We start from the raw sequence: 17507 nt of genomic DNA, 5'->3' as shown, positions 1-17507 counted from the left end.
CATTAGCGTATATTTTATAAATGTTTACATATCTGAAAATTATTATTGGAAAGTATAATAATAGTCAATAATATTTGTACTATTAGTCAATGCACATTATAATTTTTTAAAAAGCAGAAATATATAAAAACCACAGAAATACAATAAACAGACCTAGATTTTCAATGCAGGTGTGCATAATTCTGAACTCTCAACTCTATAACTGATATCTTCCTGGGAATCCATATTCACAAATGACTTACCAACTACTATAGACTAATTTCTTCAAGTCTGATGTAAAACTCATTATCTTTCTCTTTAAAAAGTATTCTTCTGTTTTATTTTATCTGTGTTTTTTTATGTCTAATTCCGCCAATAAAAATATGGATGGAAAAGGCAGAAACCCAGGTCTTCTCTTTCATTCTTCTCTTCTTACTTTCCAACAAAATTAATCCAACATTTGAATATTTACATTTGAGGTGTTTATTTAAATTTGAGGTGCTTAAAAGTCGTTCCAGTGGATGTATCTTGCCTTTATTGTAGCACTGAGCTTGATAAGTCTTAATCTATTTGCTGTCTCTCTGAGAGTATTTCAAAGTCATTTCCTTTTTGGCAGTACCAGGGTTTGAACTCAGGGCCAAGCACTCTACCACTGGAACCACCCACTTAGCTACTTCAAAGACATTGTAAGAGTTTCAGTCTTTCTTACTCTGGTCAAATTTTTTTTTGTGTGTATAAAATCCAAAGTGAATGTTCTCCCTATCACATAGAATTGTTTCATTTTCAACTGTGAAACTCTTCAGTGACTCTACTGCCCTCAGATCATGCAAAAAATCCAGTTTTCCCTAGGGTCATTGAAGGAAATGGCAAACCAAAAAATACACTTGTCAGGACAGCTGAGAACCTTCCTTTTCATTTACACTTAATTATGTTCCTTTGTCATCCATTCTTCCCTGATTATTTGAACAATAAGTGTCATACTTATTGTCCTGCTGTTTCACATGTAAGCGTTGGTATGCTTGCAGTGTGTGCTAGATGGAATTGTGTTAGAAATATCCATGCTCCTGTTAAGAACGTGTCTCAAGTAATGTCACTTGTGTCTTACCATTTCCACTGAAATAATACCATCCATCGAATGACACAGAACATATTAAGCAGTCTGGGATTCAAAAAGAGTAAAATTAGCATTCTCACATAAACCTCCAAGTCAAGACTCTGTTGTATTTCTTGAAATATCACTCACTTTGCTCATATTGAAGTACCAGACTTTGAAGTCAGGCCCTACTTTACCACGTGAACCCCACTGAGATAAGCAGGCCCTGTGAGCAGACCCAGGATAAGCCCACTAGGGCCCAGTCGGTCTAGAACTCTAACCGCTGGGAATGCTTAACTCTGACCACCCCTGGGGTGCTTCGAACCCTGAGCCGATCAGATTTGTACCTGTGTCCTAATCTTGCTTGCTTGAACACCTGATTGTTGTAACTTTGTTTTTTGCCTTTATAAGCTCTGTGCAATCGCAGCTCGGGGCTGCCTCCTAACCTCCGCTGTGTTGGTGGGTAGGACGAGGCCCAAGTTGCAGTTCGCTTGAATAAAGCCTTGCCTTGCTTTTGCATTTCGGAATGTCTGAGTCTCAGTGGTCTTCTTGGTGGTGGTTTCGCGACTTGGTACAACAACATCTGTTACTCAAAAGCAACACCTAGCCAACAAATGGGAAGAATTTCCACAAGGAGTACTTTTTCTGGTTTAGTTGGGTGAATATGAACATTTTGGAAGTAGTATAATAATAAAATTCTGAGACACATGAGAAAATCCAGCTACAAAGAGGGTAGTTCTGTTTTATTTAATAATTTTACTTACTTTTTTCTTTTTTTAAATAATTTTAATGGTTATTTTTTCCTTGAATTGTTTTTTGTTTTCATGGTACCTGAAGGATTGACCCCTGCCCTATTTTCCCAGGTGCATACAGAGGTCAGGTAAACCACAGATATGCACAGACTGCCTGACTCAAGTGGGATTATCTGAGCCTGGCTGTAAACATTCCATTGTGGTCCTAGCCTATAAGGCTCTGAGGCCCAGCTTTGAAGCCAAGAGAGGGTTAAGAGGTTGGAAGACAGAAATAGACCCTGTGAAGGTCAAACCATCTAGGGAAGACAGATGTAGGGCTGTTTGAGCATTAAAAATGCTTGAGACCTTGGATAAGGGATTCTCTGCCTGCACCTGCAGTCACCCCCCTCCCTTACCCCTATACTAAACTCAAGTAACCTCTGTCTCCTTCCTCAGACTCTATAAAACCCTTGACACCCGCCTCACTCCTCAGACACAGCCCCTCAGCCCTTAGAAAAGCTGTATGGGTTTGCTGCTCCTCAATAAACAATCCTAACTTGTGGAAGATCTAGTCCTGCCTGTTTCCTTCCTTTCTCCTCCATTTTCTCAACAGTACCAATCAAACCTGGAGCCTCATGTATTCTAAGCAAGCATTCCCATCCCTTATGCATTTATTTTTGAGAAGGAGTCTCATCACCCAGAATGGCTTAGAGCCCATTATGTGTCCCATGCTTGCCTCAGATTCCTGGTCTGCCTTGCCCTGGTTAAGAGCTTTTACCCCCTGTTGTCACTGTAACTGACTTTGGTACTCTGGGTATTGTATGTGTGTTTATTGGAACTAGGGAAGGGGAACACCAAGATGGAGAGACAAGGGTAAAAGGTGAGCCAATAAAACAGCAATAGTTACAAGACAATATGCTGTAAACCAACTGTACATCTCAGGGGAAGGTTTGGGGGGAACCCAAGAGAGGGGAAGGAGAGAGAAAAACGAAGGAGGTAAAAAGTTTGATAAGAAATGTATTCACCGCCTTACATATGTAAATGTAACCCCTCTGTACATTACTTTGACAAAAAAAAATTAAAAATGTTAATAGGAAAAAAAGAAGTAAATTCTCAGTAATATCCCTCCTGTGAAAGAAATATGTGGGGCTCAAGAAAACATAGATTGAGATACTCCATTGACCCGTAATTTATCTTTCCTTTTCTATCCTGCCCGATGTGGACTTTGATTCTGGAGAGCTAATCTTATCTTCTGGAACCCTGGCTTGCCTTCACTGCTCTCCCGGGCATCTGAAGGTGCACTGAGCAACTGGAGGAGCCAGAGTTTGGAAACTGTAGTGTAAGAGGCCATGCAATTTAAATCTTGGTCAAACAGCCATTTTATTGTTCAATGCAGTAAAACTTAACCTCCCCCCCCCCCCCTTAAGAAACTGAATCAGCATGCCAGGTGCCTACTTAGGAAAACAAGTCCAGGAGGCCCCTAAAATGTAAATTACAACTACAGATAACAACTAGGCTTGGCAGGCCAGATCAGATGGAGGCCCTCAATCAGCAGAGAGCACTAGTGACCTCCCTACCCCCAACTAAGGGTGATAAGGGGCAGGTCCTGACAGCTTTGTGACCAGTGGCCCTGGTAACAGTATCAGAACCGGAAGCTGCTGAAGGTAACAGCCAATCACCAAGGCCCGCGCTAGAATTTCCCCTCGCAAGAGCCAATAGCGATTTAGATTAGCCCTTAGCAACCGAGACCTCATGCTTTGTGGTTATTGCCTATAAATTAGCCTGTAAGACCAGGAGAGGTCCCTGTCCCTGTCCCTGTCCCTCCCCTTCCCCGTCCCCCTTCCCCTCTCCGCCCTGACCAGTCAGCTTGCTCACAGATGCTTGGCACAAAAATAAACCTTATTATACTTTCGCTTTGTACTAGTCTCATTCCTTTGATCACGGACTCTATCATGTAGAAGAAAGGCACAGAAGTCTCTTGGGTGAGTTGAATTATGATTTGTCAGGCCAGACATCCTACTGAGAGCTCAGACTGTGAGCAGGGGAGGCCTAGGGAGAAAAGAGGTTTAGAGGTGGCCAAAGGCTGCCTCCTGAAGGGACAGTGACTTCCCCAGATGCCCACTCCTGACATCTTTGCTGTAAGGAGCCAGGATGATCTTTTTCAGGTAGAACAACAATTCATCTCTTCCTCCCCCAAACCCCCCTCCAGAGGCCAAACCAGAAGGATCTTTGAAAAGGAATGCGGTAAAACTTATCTTACCAAGGATTTATTACGAGCGGTATTGGCCAAACCCACCTGGTAAAAAAACAAACACCAAATGAAGTCAAAAGAAATTTCAAACTCAGAAGTGTACATTTACACACCTCAGTACTTGCAGAGAAGCTCTGGACCGGGAGCTTTTTTGTCATTTGTGTTTAAATCGTCATAGAACTTGCCAAACATTTTCCTGGTCTTAATTTTGTCACAGCATGCCTTCCAAAGAGCAAGTGCCCCCCCCCCCCAACAAGACGGAAGCTAAAGGTCCTTAAGGGAAGTGGAAGTGAAATTTAGATTTGTCTTTACAGGAAGTTGAGCATCCTTTCTGGAAAGTACCCACGATTCTCCCGGTAAAGAACAGGAGAGAGATTTCGTTTATGGTGAGAAATATTAATGTGTATAGCAGCAATTTCATGACAGCCATATAACCAATCCATTCAGTTTCAGTGTTTGGATACTCCTGTACATAGGGAATAGGTAAATTTGAGTAAAGTCAGATATATACGTGTGTGTATGGCTTTTGTGGGTTGATTTTATAACCCACTAATTTGCCCATTTCGAATCAACTCAAGGAACTAGGGTGATTAATCTATAGGGTTCTTTGATCTACAGGGTTCATGTCATCTGCAAAGAGGGATAGCTTTACCTCTTATTTCCCTATTTGGATCCCTTAATGTAGGGTTCTCTTGCTTTATTTCTCTTGGTAGAAATTCCAGAGAAAGTGGACATCATTGTCTTATTCCTAGAGGAAACGGTTCTAACTTTCCCTATTAAGTATAATGCTGGTTGTATGTTTGCCTTATATAGTCTTTATTATATTGAGGAATGTTCCATGGATTCCTAGCTTCTCCAGAGTTCTTATTATAAAGGGGGTGTTTATCTTGTCAAATACTCTTTATGCCTCTAATGAGGTAATCATGTGGTTCTTGTCCTTGCTTCTGCTGATGTGTGGAACTACATTAATTGACTTGTGTATATTGAACCAGCTTTGCAAGCCTGAAATGAATCCGGTGTGCTTATAATGTATATTTTTTTGTTAGTTGTTGAATTTGGTTGGCCAGAATTTTGTTGTGGAGTTTTGTCTCAATATTCATCAAAGAGATGAGTCTAGTTCTCTTTCTTTGATGGGCCCCTATCTGGTTTTGGGATCATCATTATGCTGGCTTCATAAAATGAGTTTGGTAGTTATCTTTCCCTTTCTATTACATTGAAGAGCTTGAGACACAGGGCGTTTGTTCTCCTTTGAAGACCTTATAGAAACCAACTGCAAACCATCTGGTCTCGGACTTTTCTTGGATCAGAAGTCCTTTTTTTGCCATTTCAACTTCACTACTTGTTAAGGGTCTATATAGTTGAGTTAAATCATCTTGATTCAGTTTGGGGATATCAATGTTCTTTAGGAATGCTTTCATTTCTCTCAGATTCTCAAATTTATTGGCATAAGGGTTTGTGATATGTTCCTAATAATATTCTTAATCTTGCATATTTCTGTTGTGATGTTCCCATGTTCATCTCTAATTTTATTAATTTGGGTGTGTTCTCTTTTTTTTACTCAAATTTAAGGGTCTATAAATTTTGTTAATTTTTTCAAAGAGCCAGTTTTTTTTGTTGTTGTTGTTCATCCTTTGTATGGGTGATTTTTTAATTCTCTAATTTGTTTGTTTCTGATTTAATTTTTATTGTGGTTTTTCCCATCTATTGATTTTGGATTTGGCCTGTTGCTATTTTTCCAGGTTCTTGGGGTGCATCATTAAACTGCTGATTTGAGTTTTCTCCAATTTATTGATGTAGGCACTCAGAGCTATGAATTTTCCTCTGAGTACTACCTTTGCTGGGTCCCAGAGGAGCTGGTATTTTGTGTGTGCATATTAATTAATTAATTAATTAAATTCCATAAACATTTGAATTTCCCTTCTAATCTCCTCAACGATCTACTGATAGTTCAACAATGTGTTGTTCAGTCTCCATGAGTTTTCTGTGATGGCTTTTGTGGTTGAGCTCTAATTTTTTTCTGTTGTGGTCTGGTAGGATGCAGGGGATAATTTCTTTTTTATTTGCACAGGTTTTCTTTGTGACCTAACACATGGTCTATTTTGGAGAAGTGCCATGGGCTGCTGGGAAGAATTTATATTCTTATGTTGTTGAGTGTAAGAGTCCGCAAATATCTGTTAAATGTAGTTGGTTGATGTAGTTATTTAGGTCTGAGGTTTCTTTGGTGAGTTTTTGCCTAGGTGATATATCCAGAGGTGTCAATGATGTGTTGAATTCACCAACAAGTAATGTGTTTTGATCTATGTGTACTTTTAAGTCAAGCAGTATGTGTTTGATGAAGTGGGGTACTCCAGGGTTTGGTGAGTATATATTTAGAATTGCCATATTTTCCTCTAGTATAGTTCACTTTATTAATATGACCTTGTTGTCTGTCTCTATTGAATTTAATTTGGTCCATTTTATTTGATATTAGGATTGCTACTCTGGCCTATTTATTTGAGTCATTTCCTTGAAAGATTTTATTCCAAACTATCACTTTAAAAATGTGTCTGCTTTTGTCAGCAAGATGTGTCTCTCGTAGAAAGCAGATGGACTGGGTTTTTTTTTCCTTTTTTTTTTTTTTTTGGCCAGTCCTGGGGCTTGGACTCAGGGCCTGAGCACTGTCCCTGGCTTTCTTTTTGCTCAAGGCTAGCACTCTGCCACTTGAGCCACAGCACCCCTTCTGGCTGTTTTCTGTATACGTGGTGCTGGGGAATCGAACCTAGGGCTTCATGTATGGGAGGCAAGCTCTCTTGCCACTAGGCCATATCTCCAGCCCCCAGATGGACTGGTTTTGATTTTGGTTCAAAGTATCAGTCTATGTCTTTAAATTGGAGAGATAAATTCATTGATATTGAGGGTTATGACTGAGAGGTTTCTGGTAATGCCTGCCATGTTACCTCCATCTTTAGGGGCTGTGAATCCTTTGTTTTTACATTCTTATATTTATCTGGTTCTCTGGTAAGGAACATTTTCTCTGCAAACATTGTATTCTTGTTGATTTTCTGTAAGAAGGTCATCTTTAGATTTTTTTTGGCATGCTGATTTTGCAGATATAAATTGTTTCAAATTTTAAAAAAATTGTTTCAATTTTTCTTTGTTATGGAATGTTTTAGTTTGTCCTTTGGTGATGAAGGAGAGCTTTGCTGGGTACAGTATTATGGGCTGATAATTGCTTTGTTTTAGGGTTTAGAATCCATTGTGCCAGGCTCTTCTTGCTTTCATGGTCTCATCTGAGAAGTCTGTGGTTATTTGGACTGGCTTTCCTTTGTGATCAATCTTGTCTCTCTGACAACTTTTAGGATACTTTCCCTGGTGTCTCCATTGATCCTGTGTTAATTATAATGTGACAAAAGTATGTTCTGTTCTTCTCTGGGCTGTTGGGTATTCTAAATGTTTCTTATATTTGAATAGGCCTTACTTTTTAGATATTTGGGAAGTTCTCTGCTAGGATTCTGTGTTTCTTATCCCCTTGACTATCTCCTCTTCCTCTTCCTGGATACCTATCAGGCTTAAATTTGGCCTTTGGATTGAGTCTTATAATTCCTGAAGGAATCTTTCTTATTTTCTTTTTTTTTTCCCCAGTCTTGGATCTTGAACTCAGGGCCTGGCTTCTTTTTGCTCAAGGCTGGCACTCTACCCCCTTGAACCTCAGCACCACCTCTGGCTTTTTCTATATATGTGGTGCTGAGGAATCGAACCCAGGGCTTCATGTGTTCGAGGCAAGCACTCTACCACTGGGCCATATTCCCAGCCCATGAAGGATTCTTTCTTGTTTCTTTGATTTGTTCTGTATAATCACTTCTGTTGTTCAATTTCATCTGTTCTGTATTCCAGATCTGATATTCTATCTTCTATTTCATCTGTTCCAACATAGAAGCTTTTCACATTATTTTTTAATTCTGTGTTTTCTGTTTGGTCATTTCCCATAGCTTCTGTCTCTTTTTTGAAGTCTTGTTTAGGATTTCTAGTGACTTCTTTGTATCATTGATTTGTTTGTATTTTTCTAACTCTCCTTTGACTGCATAGCTACTTTTTCATTGGACTCCTTTTCTCTCTCTTGAACTTCATTTTGCTTTTTGTTTGTGGTCTCAATGAATTCCTCTATTATTCTATGGTTAGATTCACCACTCTCATGAATTGTCTTGTGTATAATTTCAAGATTTTAACTAATTAAATATATCAGAAATGCTTTTTGTGCATCTTTTGAAGTGTCTTCTAGGTCCTGATTTTCCTGATCCATTTTCTGGTCATTTTCTATGATCATTGTATTTCCTTGGATTTGCATATTTCTAGTATTTGTGTGGAGTGTTCTGCCCATTTGAAGACCCTGTTGGCTTTATCTTTTTGGAATCTGGTATCTTCTAATAGCTGTTTCTTGTTTCCTTGGTTGACTAGGCAAATGGTGTTCTCTCCCTTTGTTGAGATGTTCTTATCTGGGTTCAGGGCTTGTAGGGATCATTGAGTGGAGATGTAGGGTTCAGCTGTGCTGTGGAATTGTACTGTTAAATTCGACTATCAGATGAAAGTACTGAGGTTGTGAGGTAAGGTCGGATTGGAACCACCAGTTTTCCAGGGTGAATTTGAGTTAAGTGGGTACTAGTATTAGGGGAGTGAGAAGAGAAAAGAAGAAGAGAAGGAATTAGTGTGGTGGAGAATATAAATGAAGGAGAGGAAAGAGGGAACGAAGAGACAACAAAAGAGAGAAAGAGAAAGAAAGAAAGAAAGAAAGAAAGAAAGAAAGAAAGAAAGAAAGAAAGAAAGAAAGAGAAAGGGAAGAGAAAAGAAGAAATGAAAAAACCCTTGTATTCCGTATTGAAGAAATTCAGTAAAGAAAATTAGGATAAGCTCTCTGAGCCCTGATGCTGCTTCTCTAAAAGGTCTAAGGTAATTGCTATCACCTGTCAAATTTAATATCTACTTTTGAAGACGGAAAGATGATGAAAAGAAGAATAGGATATTGCATGTGTATATTACAAACAACAGATTACAAATTGTGAAAATACATATTTCAAATAGTCCTACTAGTAGAACCAACATTCAACTTAGAGATTTGCATTCTCTAAAAACTGATGAAGGGAAAGAGGAAAGAGAGAGAGAAAAATAAAAATGTGTAAAAAAGAAATGGGGGGAGGGCTCTATGCTCATTATTGTCAGAGATCAGTGCTGCTCCATCCTGGGAACATCCTGAGTAAAGACTGTTTTGGAGAAAGATCTTTGGTTCTGAGTTGTAATTTGACTCTAGTTACTATTGAAGCTGTTACTATGCAGCTGTTCCCAACAGAGATGTTCAAATGGGGCATGTAATGGTTTTCAGCCTACTCTCTTGTGTGTGGGGCAGGTCCTGGTGCTGTTATCCCGTGTCCCCCTAGCTGTGTGTCTCTCCTAGGGGTGTTGCTGTCTGCCAATGGGAGTTTGGGGGAGAGTTGGGAGTTGTAGTTTACAGGCACAAATGCTGATTCTGATGTTGTTTTCCCAGGTGCCTCCTAGGCTGCATGTCTCTCAAAATTAGCCCCCTTTTAGCTTGCCAGTCATGCAGGAATCTGATCATCAGAACCCTCAAAAGTCAGGACAAGCAGAAACAAGGGAACAGCCATCAATGGCTTCAGCAGTCTTGACCAACATAAAGGAGGAGGTGACCTGCCCCATCTGCCTGGAGCTCATGAGAGAACCCGTGAGCATAGACTGTGGACACAGCTTCTGCCAAACCTGTATCACATCAAACAACGTCTCTACCATGGGCCCAGGAGAGGAGAGAAACTGTCCTGTGTGTTGAATCCCTTATAATTTTGAGAATCTCCGGCCCAATCTACACATAGCCAACATAATAGAGAGTCTCAAGGGGGTCAAGTTGAGCTCACCGGAGCAGAATGTGCATCACTGCGCACAGCATGATGAGAAACTCCAGCTCTTCTGTAGGGACGATGGGAAGGTGATTTGCTGGCTTTGTGAGCGATCTCAGCAGCACCAGGGTCACCACACATGCCTCTTGGAGGAAGTGGCCCAGGAGTACCAGGTAAGAATCAGGAATGAGGGAAGGCAGAGCACAAAATAGTCTGAGGGCAATCTCCACTGGGTGGGCATTCATTGTAGTTTAAATACCTCATGATCCTAGATTTGAGAAGTGTGACTCTTTTCTACTCTGTGGGAAATTCCTCAGGCCTAAAGAACATGTCTGTGTAATCTGCCAACTTAAAAGAGAAGGAGCCTAAGTATGAATTCTTTTTTTTTTTTTTTTTGGCCAGACCTAGGCCATGAACTCAGGGCCTGAGCACTGTCCCTGGCTTCTTTTTGCTCAAGGCTAGCACTCTGCCACTTGAGCCACAGCGCCACTTCTGGCCATTTTCTGTATATGTGGTGCTGAGGAATCGAACCCAGTGCCTCATGTATATGAGGCAAGCACTCTTGCCACTAGGCCATATCAGCCCCTAAGTATGAATTCTTGACAGCAGCAAATATTTGTCTACTACATCCTCCTGAGATATGAGATTCACTATTCCAAGACATCCTAAGTAAAAATGTCTACAATACTGTTAGCTCCATTTACTCAACAAAAAAAGCTGCAAGTGAAAGTTTCCTTATGTGATTAGAAGACAGGGTTTTAGCAGGGGGGACAAGGAGAAAGCTAAGCCACAGCATAAGTCCCTGAGTTCAAGCTCCTATACTGGCACAAAACAAAACAACAAGAAAGGATCAGTCTACCTGGCTGTGGTAGGACATGCCTGTAAGCTAAGAAATACCACCAGAGGGAGACTGAAGCAGTAAGATTCAGAGTTTTAGCATAGCCTGGGCTACAAAGAGAACTTGAGGCCAACTGAGGCCTGGCTACCTAGAGAGACTGCCTCAAAACAAGCAAACATTATTGATGAGACGATTGTTATGTTATCACCTGAGACAGAGTTAAAGGAGAATTTTGCCACCTCACTTTTTCTTCCAGCTGCTAGATTTTAATTAGAGTTCTCTCCCTTTCAATAAACTCTACTCTCTTCCTGATTTCTCCCATGTTATCCCTTATGTAGAAGCAGAGAAAGTTCAGAGAGTGACTCTGCTTTGGTTTCTTCCTTGTTCGCAGAACAAGCTCCAGACAGCTCTGAAGGAGCTACAGAAGAGCAAGGAAGAATCTGAGAAGTGGAAAGCCAAAGTCCAACAAGAGAAAACTTCCTGGAAGGCAGGAAAAGACACTTCCTGAGGGAGTTAACCACAAATCTGGGTGGGATTTGGGGGAGGGGCTGCCTTCCTCTCTCTTCCCTGAGGGTGGATGAGGCCCAAAGTCATTTCTTCCTCCTTTCCCATGAGGGTTTGGGGATGGTGGGTGAGGAGATCACAGAGGTGCTCACCTTCCTGGAGGTAGCCATTCCTGTGACTCTTGTGAAGAAAGGTATTTGGCAATGGATCCTACTTCTGTCTTCAGTGTTCCAGATCTGATGGGGAGATCAGCAATGGGATGAGGAATGACACAGATAATTGAGTCTTGGATGCAGGATAGCTGTGTAAAAGCCGAGCCACACCCAGTCATGGAGTTTTGTCTCTGGCTAGGCTTTGATCATGCTGACTTAAGGTCCTTGGTTTGAAATGTTGTGAAGAGAAAACATAGCTCCCTAAGAATCACTGCTTTCCTTGAGCCTCCCTTCTCTAGGAGAACTCCCCAAAGAGTCTTCAGCCCCACCTGTTACCCTAATTGCCTATCTCTCCTTTTCTAATTTGAAGACTCAAAGACAGGGCAAGATACAAAATGTTCAGGCAGATTTCACACAACTGAGAGGCATCCTGGATTCTGAGGAGGAGAAAGTACTGCAAAAACTGCAAGAAGAAGAGGCAGCTGAATGGCAAGACCTTGTAGTATGTGAAAATGAGCTGACCCAGCAGAGCAAGTGGGTGACCCAGCTCATCTCCGATGTGGAGCTTCGGCTGAAAGGGTCCACAGTGGAGATGCTGCAGGTGAGTCTTTGAATAGTGCCCTGTATCTGAGATTCAAAAAAGCTTCCCTTCTCTTTTCTTTTTGCTGTGGGATTAGTCTGTGTGTTTGTGTATTTGTGTGTGTGTGTGTGTGTGTGTGTGTGTTGTATGATAACCGTAAAGTTCTTCAGGCTCTGGAGTACCTCTTTCCTGAGTCACTTTCACATGCCGCCTAATAGTTGGTACATGTCTGTTAGTTTACATTATCAGTTAGAAAAAAGTGAAAGAAGCATGTGTTATTTTAATCATCTGCAAAGGATCCATGAAATGACTGTACTAATTCTTCTCTCTCTTTTTTTTTTTTCTTTAATTCTTGGGTCATTTCTAACCTTAGCACATCAGAGGCTGGTGAGACTGATGAAACTTCCTAAGAAAGGAACATCTATTGTTGTTATTATTATTTAGGGATGGTAGCTGACTTTATTGCCTTTCCAGGCATTGATCTTCCTTAGTGAGAATTCCAGTTCCTCACCTAGCACATAGCCATCTGCTTGGTCACACTGGCCTGGTCTGGATGCAATGCAGATGAGAAGTTTCTCCTTCTGGAACTGCTCCTCCAAAGGACTGCTGACTTGGGCATTATTTTCCATTCATCGTATTTCTTCTGAATTTTCTTGGATTGTTTCTTGTTTAAAATCTCTTCCTCTTCAGGAGTCCACTTGGCCCCCTACTTGCAGCCCAGGGCCAGTGAACAGTGAGATTCGTACCACAGTCTGTATGGTGTACTGTCATTGAGCACCATACAGTTCTTCACCAGGATCTTGGTGTAGACCAGCTTGTTATTGAAGGCATTGTAGACAACATCAATGACCCTTGTTTTACGAGTACAGCTCTCAGAGCCCCAGGAAAAGTTGCCCACATCCAGCTTCAGAGCATTGTATTTCTTGTTGCCACCTAGAACTCGGACTATGTGTATGGGATAGGGGCCAATCAGTGTTGGTTGCACGGTGTCACAGCTCATACTTCCGCTTCTTGTGGTAGGGCATCTTCTTCTCGCCCCTTGTCTTGTGGCACTTGTGCCAGTTGTCCTGAGAGATGCCCATCACTCGGCACTGGCTGGAAAGAGACATCTATTATTTTTTAAATCATGTTTTCTCCTTTCTCCCTAGGATGTCAATACCATCATGAAAAGGTATGTGTGCTAAGACAAAGATTTAGAACTGTCTAGTACTCAATTATAGTATAACATCTCCTAGATCAGGAAAATCTACTTAGAATGTTGTCTTAAGTTCTGGACCCAAATCAGCGTTTGGCTGAATTAGGACCATTGTGAATAAATTAGAATCTCTGGTAGGGAGCGAAAATTATGAAAAATTAGAAAAATTGGGTTAGGAGTGATATTAGAGATAAGGTGATACAATAGCAGACCCCTTGTGGCATAACCATTTATCCACCCAATGTGCCTATCTATAGCAGCTCTGCTCCGGGATCTAATAGGTACTTTATTGATTTTAAATAGGACCAATATTTGTCTGCTTTGTACCCAGAATTGTCCACTGACAAAACTTCCTATGTGTTTGTATATTTCTCCTGGAAACAAGTGATCAGTTGCCTGTTTGTTTTCAAAACCACTGATCTTGACCTGTGGGAACAGGGTTTTGGTTCTGGTGCAAATGGTCCATGTGGCTCACAGAAGAGTGATGCAAGGTGTCATCCCTGTGTCTAAGGATACACAGACACCTAACAGCAGCAATCATCTGGCAGCAGCAAAATATCTCTTCACCTGGAGATTTCAGAGCAGTATTATTTTGTGTTCATAAAGCCTCTTTTTCCAAATGTTTGTAATTTCTTCCAGAGAACCTGAAGGCTGAGCTGTTCTCTCAGAGCCTCTGTAATGGTCAACAGACTTTGAAGGTCTTGGGTTTGTCCAGATGTGATTTTTACACTTTCTGTACTTTGAATATCCAGAAAGAGCCAGGTTCTGCCAACTTATTTTCTGACCATTTTTCTAGGAACCAAGATAAATGGCAATATCATTTCTATATACTTATTTTCTTGTAGGTACAGAGTTTTGATGGAAAACCCATGAGTTCCTCCTTTCTTGGGGATGTTAAGAGGTTGAGAGGGAGAAGCTAAATGTTTCATTTTAGACAGGCCAAATTTGCTTAAGAAAGTGGAAAGTCCTCCCTAGGTTACCCTGGTAATGAATGGGAAGATGGACATGGGTGTATTTGTTATGACTTCAGCCATAGTCTATCCTTTCTTTCCTCAGGACCCCAAGATAGGTATATATAAGTGTCAGTAGAGTGAAACAACAGGTATGTTGGATATGTTGAAGTTCATATAATCTGAGGTTCGGAGGTTCATTGTTTTCATCCTCAGATCTAAGTGCTTGACAATGGAGAAGCCAATAACTTTACCCAAGAAAGAACAGAAAGTGTTCCCAATAACTGGTCTGAGAGGAATGTTGCAAGTGTTTCAAGGTGAGGAGAGCTGGGTGAGGATGTTGGGGGGGGGGTCTAGTTATGGTGGGGTGGGGGACGGTGCATTTTCTAGATGCAGCTCCTAGATGTGAAGGGTAGATACTGGGTGGTGATGTGATCTGCTTTTGTCATTTCAGAGCTGACTGATGCCCGACGTTACTGGGGTAAGGAGAAATCCGTTTCTTGCCATCTTTCAGAATGATTTTTGTTAGTATATCCTATGTTTTCAGATGTAGGTTTCTCTTTTCTACACACAAAGAGAAATGATGCTTTTGTATAGCTCTACTTTTCCCTATTTCATTATGATTTCAAAGTTCTTTCTAGTTCCCTTTCACATTCTTGTTATGATTCTGCTTACAACTTCACAAGCCTGCATTTGTTTTCTTTTTTCTTTTTTACAGTTTATATGACACTGACTACACCTATCAATTCCAGAATTGACATTTCTCCAGGTCAGAGACAGATAAGATACCAGAGAAATCCTTTTGACTCCAAAAATGTTATGGTTTCAAGGAATTTACATAGAAATTCTTTTCACGACTCAGGTTTTAGTATTTCTCAATTTCCGGAAAATAATTTACCTGTTCTAGGGGTCCTGGGTGCCCCTGCAATCACATCAGGGAAGCACTACTGGGAGGTGGATGTGTCAAGGAAAACATCCTGGCACCTGGGGGTGAGTGATGGAAGACACTTCAGACCCAGGCCATGGCCTGATCCGACTGTTCATGAAGTTCCTTGTCCTAAAATTGGTTACTGGATTATAGGCATGGAGAAAAAATCTGAGTATAAAGTTTTCTGGGAAGACCCTACCAGCCATTTTCCTTTGCCCGTGCCCCTGTGTTTGCCTGTTGCTCTCGATCGTGTTGGGGTTTTTGTAGACTACCAGGCTGGCTCAGTCTCATTTTACAGCACTACATACAATGCATTTCTCATCTATAAGTTCACTAACTGTTCCTTTCCCCGTCAAGTCTACCCATATTTCAATCCTTTACAATGTTCAGAACCCATGACACTATGCTGATCAGGCTCTTAAGCCTTTTTATCCTTTTCTACACTTCTGTGCACTGCCCCTGCCCCTGGTGTGCGTTTCATGCATCTGAGCCCTTCAGTGCCCCATGAAACATTTTTTTCCCCTGATGTGAGTCTTTCTGATTCAATGTCCTTCACTCATAACTAGGATGTACACTTTTCCTTGTGCCTTATTCTTCCTAATATTGTTTTGTTTGGGAGACAGACTTATGTCATCACTCCTAATGCCACAACTCTTTTCTCTGTGTCACTGACAGAAAAAGCAGAATTGTTTCAACAAGATTTCTGTGGTATTAAGAGACTGTATAGAGGAATCACTCCTTTAAGGAATGAGCCCTTAGTAGTGTCTTAGCTTTGCTCTCAGACGTTTTATTCTTCAAGGTGTTAAAGACAAAAATGTCACAAATGATCTAGACAAAGAGGCAGATTCTGTGTACATTGTGTTTTAAATTCATTTTCCCTCTGTCCATATATTTGCATTGTAAACTTGAGTAAAATACTGAAATGCCTGTGCTTATTTTCATGATAAACAGTTTCAGATAAACAGTGTAACTTATACGTTAGATAAGTGTAACAAAGTTATATATTTAACATCTATTGAAGTCCCAATAAAGATATGTTCCATTTATTACTGAAAACCATGTCTATCAAACTGGTTGTACAAAGTTAGAATCTGGAAATTACTTTAATCAAGTATATTCTATTTACATTCCAAATAGCTCAAGAATGTTCTAAGTCCATATATGATTTATTTTTCTCTAGAATTGTGTTGTTTGATAATCCTGGTATTGCTACTTATTAGTCTCTATCAAGTAAATTAAATTTTATTGTGTTCAAATTAAAACTTGTTAAAAAATAAAAATAATAGTACTATTGATAAAGAAACATAATCCATGATATGGAATTAACAGAAAAATGTTAGTAACTTATTGTTTCTCACATATAAGCAATAACTTGATATCCTGTCTATTCATTTTTGACTTCTCATTGTTACTAAAGTGAATATCAAGAAAGTATACCAGTTCACTTGCAAGAACATTTCTGGTTTATTTTATGAAATAGAATTGAAGAATTAAGATTGAAGATTATTTGTGATCTTTTAAGCAAGTGTTCTATATCTTGAAACAATAAATTATAGTGATAATTAAAGATATTAATATTGTTCCATAATATTAAATAATTCAAAAATTAATTCTATGATTCATTATTTCTTACTGTCTGTACTAGGAAACTAAATTTAATTATATTTTTTAAATCTAGTTATGGGAACATCATATGATGATGATATTCTACCTGTTTTCAATGTTTAGTCTTAACTATGCACGGTATACACCATTTACAATATATCACATTTCACGAGAGATGACTAATTGTTACCTTGATTTGCCATTGCAGTTTTTGTGTGTATGTGTGTGTGTGTGTGCACGTGTGCGTGCGCAAGCATGTGCCTGCCTACCTTTTACAAATGCCAGGACTAGGGCTTGAACTCAGAGCCCTGTGCTCTTTCTCGCTCAGCTTTCTTGCTTATATCTGCCACTTTACTACTTGAGCCTTACCTCTAGGCTAACTTTCTTGGTGGTTAATGGGGCTCAGAGTCTTGTGGACTTGTGTACCCTGGATGTCTCTGAACCACACTCCTCCAGGTCTCAGCCACCTGAATGGCTAGGATTACACACATGAGCCATGGGATCACTTAAGTTGGTTTTTATTTTTACTGACATTGAGTTACACACAGTGATATTTGAGTTTGGTGCAATTTTAAGTCCCAATCTGTATTTTAGAGGAAAAAAAGTTAGAATTCCTCATTATACAGCATATATGAAAAAATATTTGAAAAAAATATTCTGGATATTAATTCTTCACTTGGTATATCTATTGTTTACATTTCCCCTTCCTTGACTCCTCAATGACTCTAGTTGTGTTTTTTCTCTTCTTATTTATTTCCCTTCCTTCCTTCCTTCCTTCCTTCCTTCCTTCCTTCCTTCCTTCCTTCCTTCCTTCCTTCCTTT

The 17507-nt window shown here is 40.1% G+C and overlaps 1 protein-coding gene across 1 annotated transcript; it reads left to right on the top strand.

Moving 5' to 3' along the window:
* The first annotated feature begins 9686 nt into the window (after positions 1-9686).
* Positions 9687-15718, top strand: LOC125362393 (tripartite motif-containing protein 5-like). Its single transcript, XM_048361245.1, is given in 8 exon segments — positions 9687-10106; positions 11163-11258; positions 11798-12032; positions 12793-12923; positions 13156-13178; positions 14369-14469; positions 14607-14647; positions 14750-15718. Coding segments are annotated over 8 exon segments (1785 nt in total). The 5' UTR covers positions 9687-9689; the 3' UTR covers positions 15491-15718.
* The last annotated feature ends 1789 nt before the right edge of the window (positions 15719-17507 follow it).

The sequence above is a fragment of the Perognathus longimembris genome, chromosome 13 (genome assembly GCF_023159225.1).
Source record: "Perognathus longimembris pacificus isolate PPM17 chromosome 13, ASM2315922v1, whole genome shotgun sequence".
NCBI lineage: Eukaryota > Metazoa > Chordata > Mammalia > Rodentia > Heteromyidae > Perognathus > Perognathus longimembris.
Note: the sequence above shows the minus strand (reverse complement) of the source record. Positions and strands in the feature narration are given on the sequence as shown.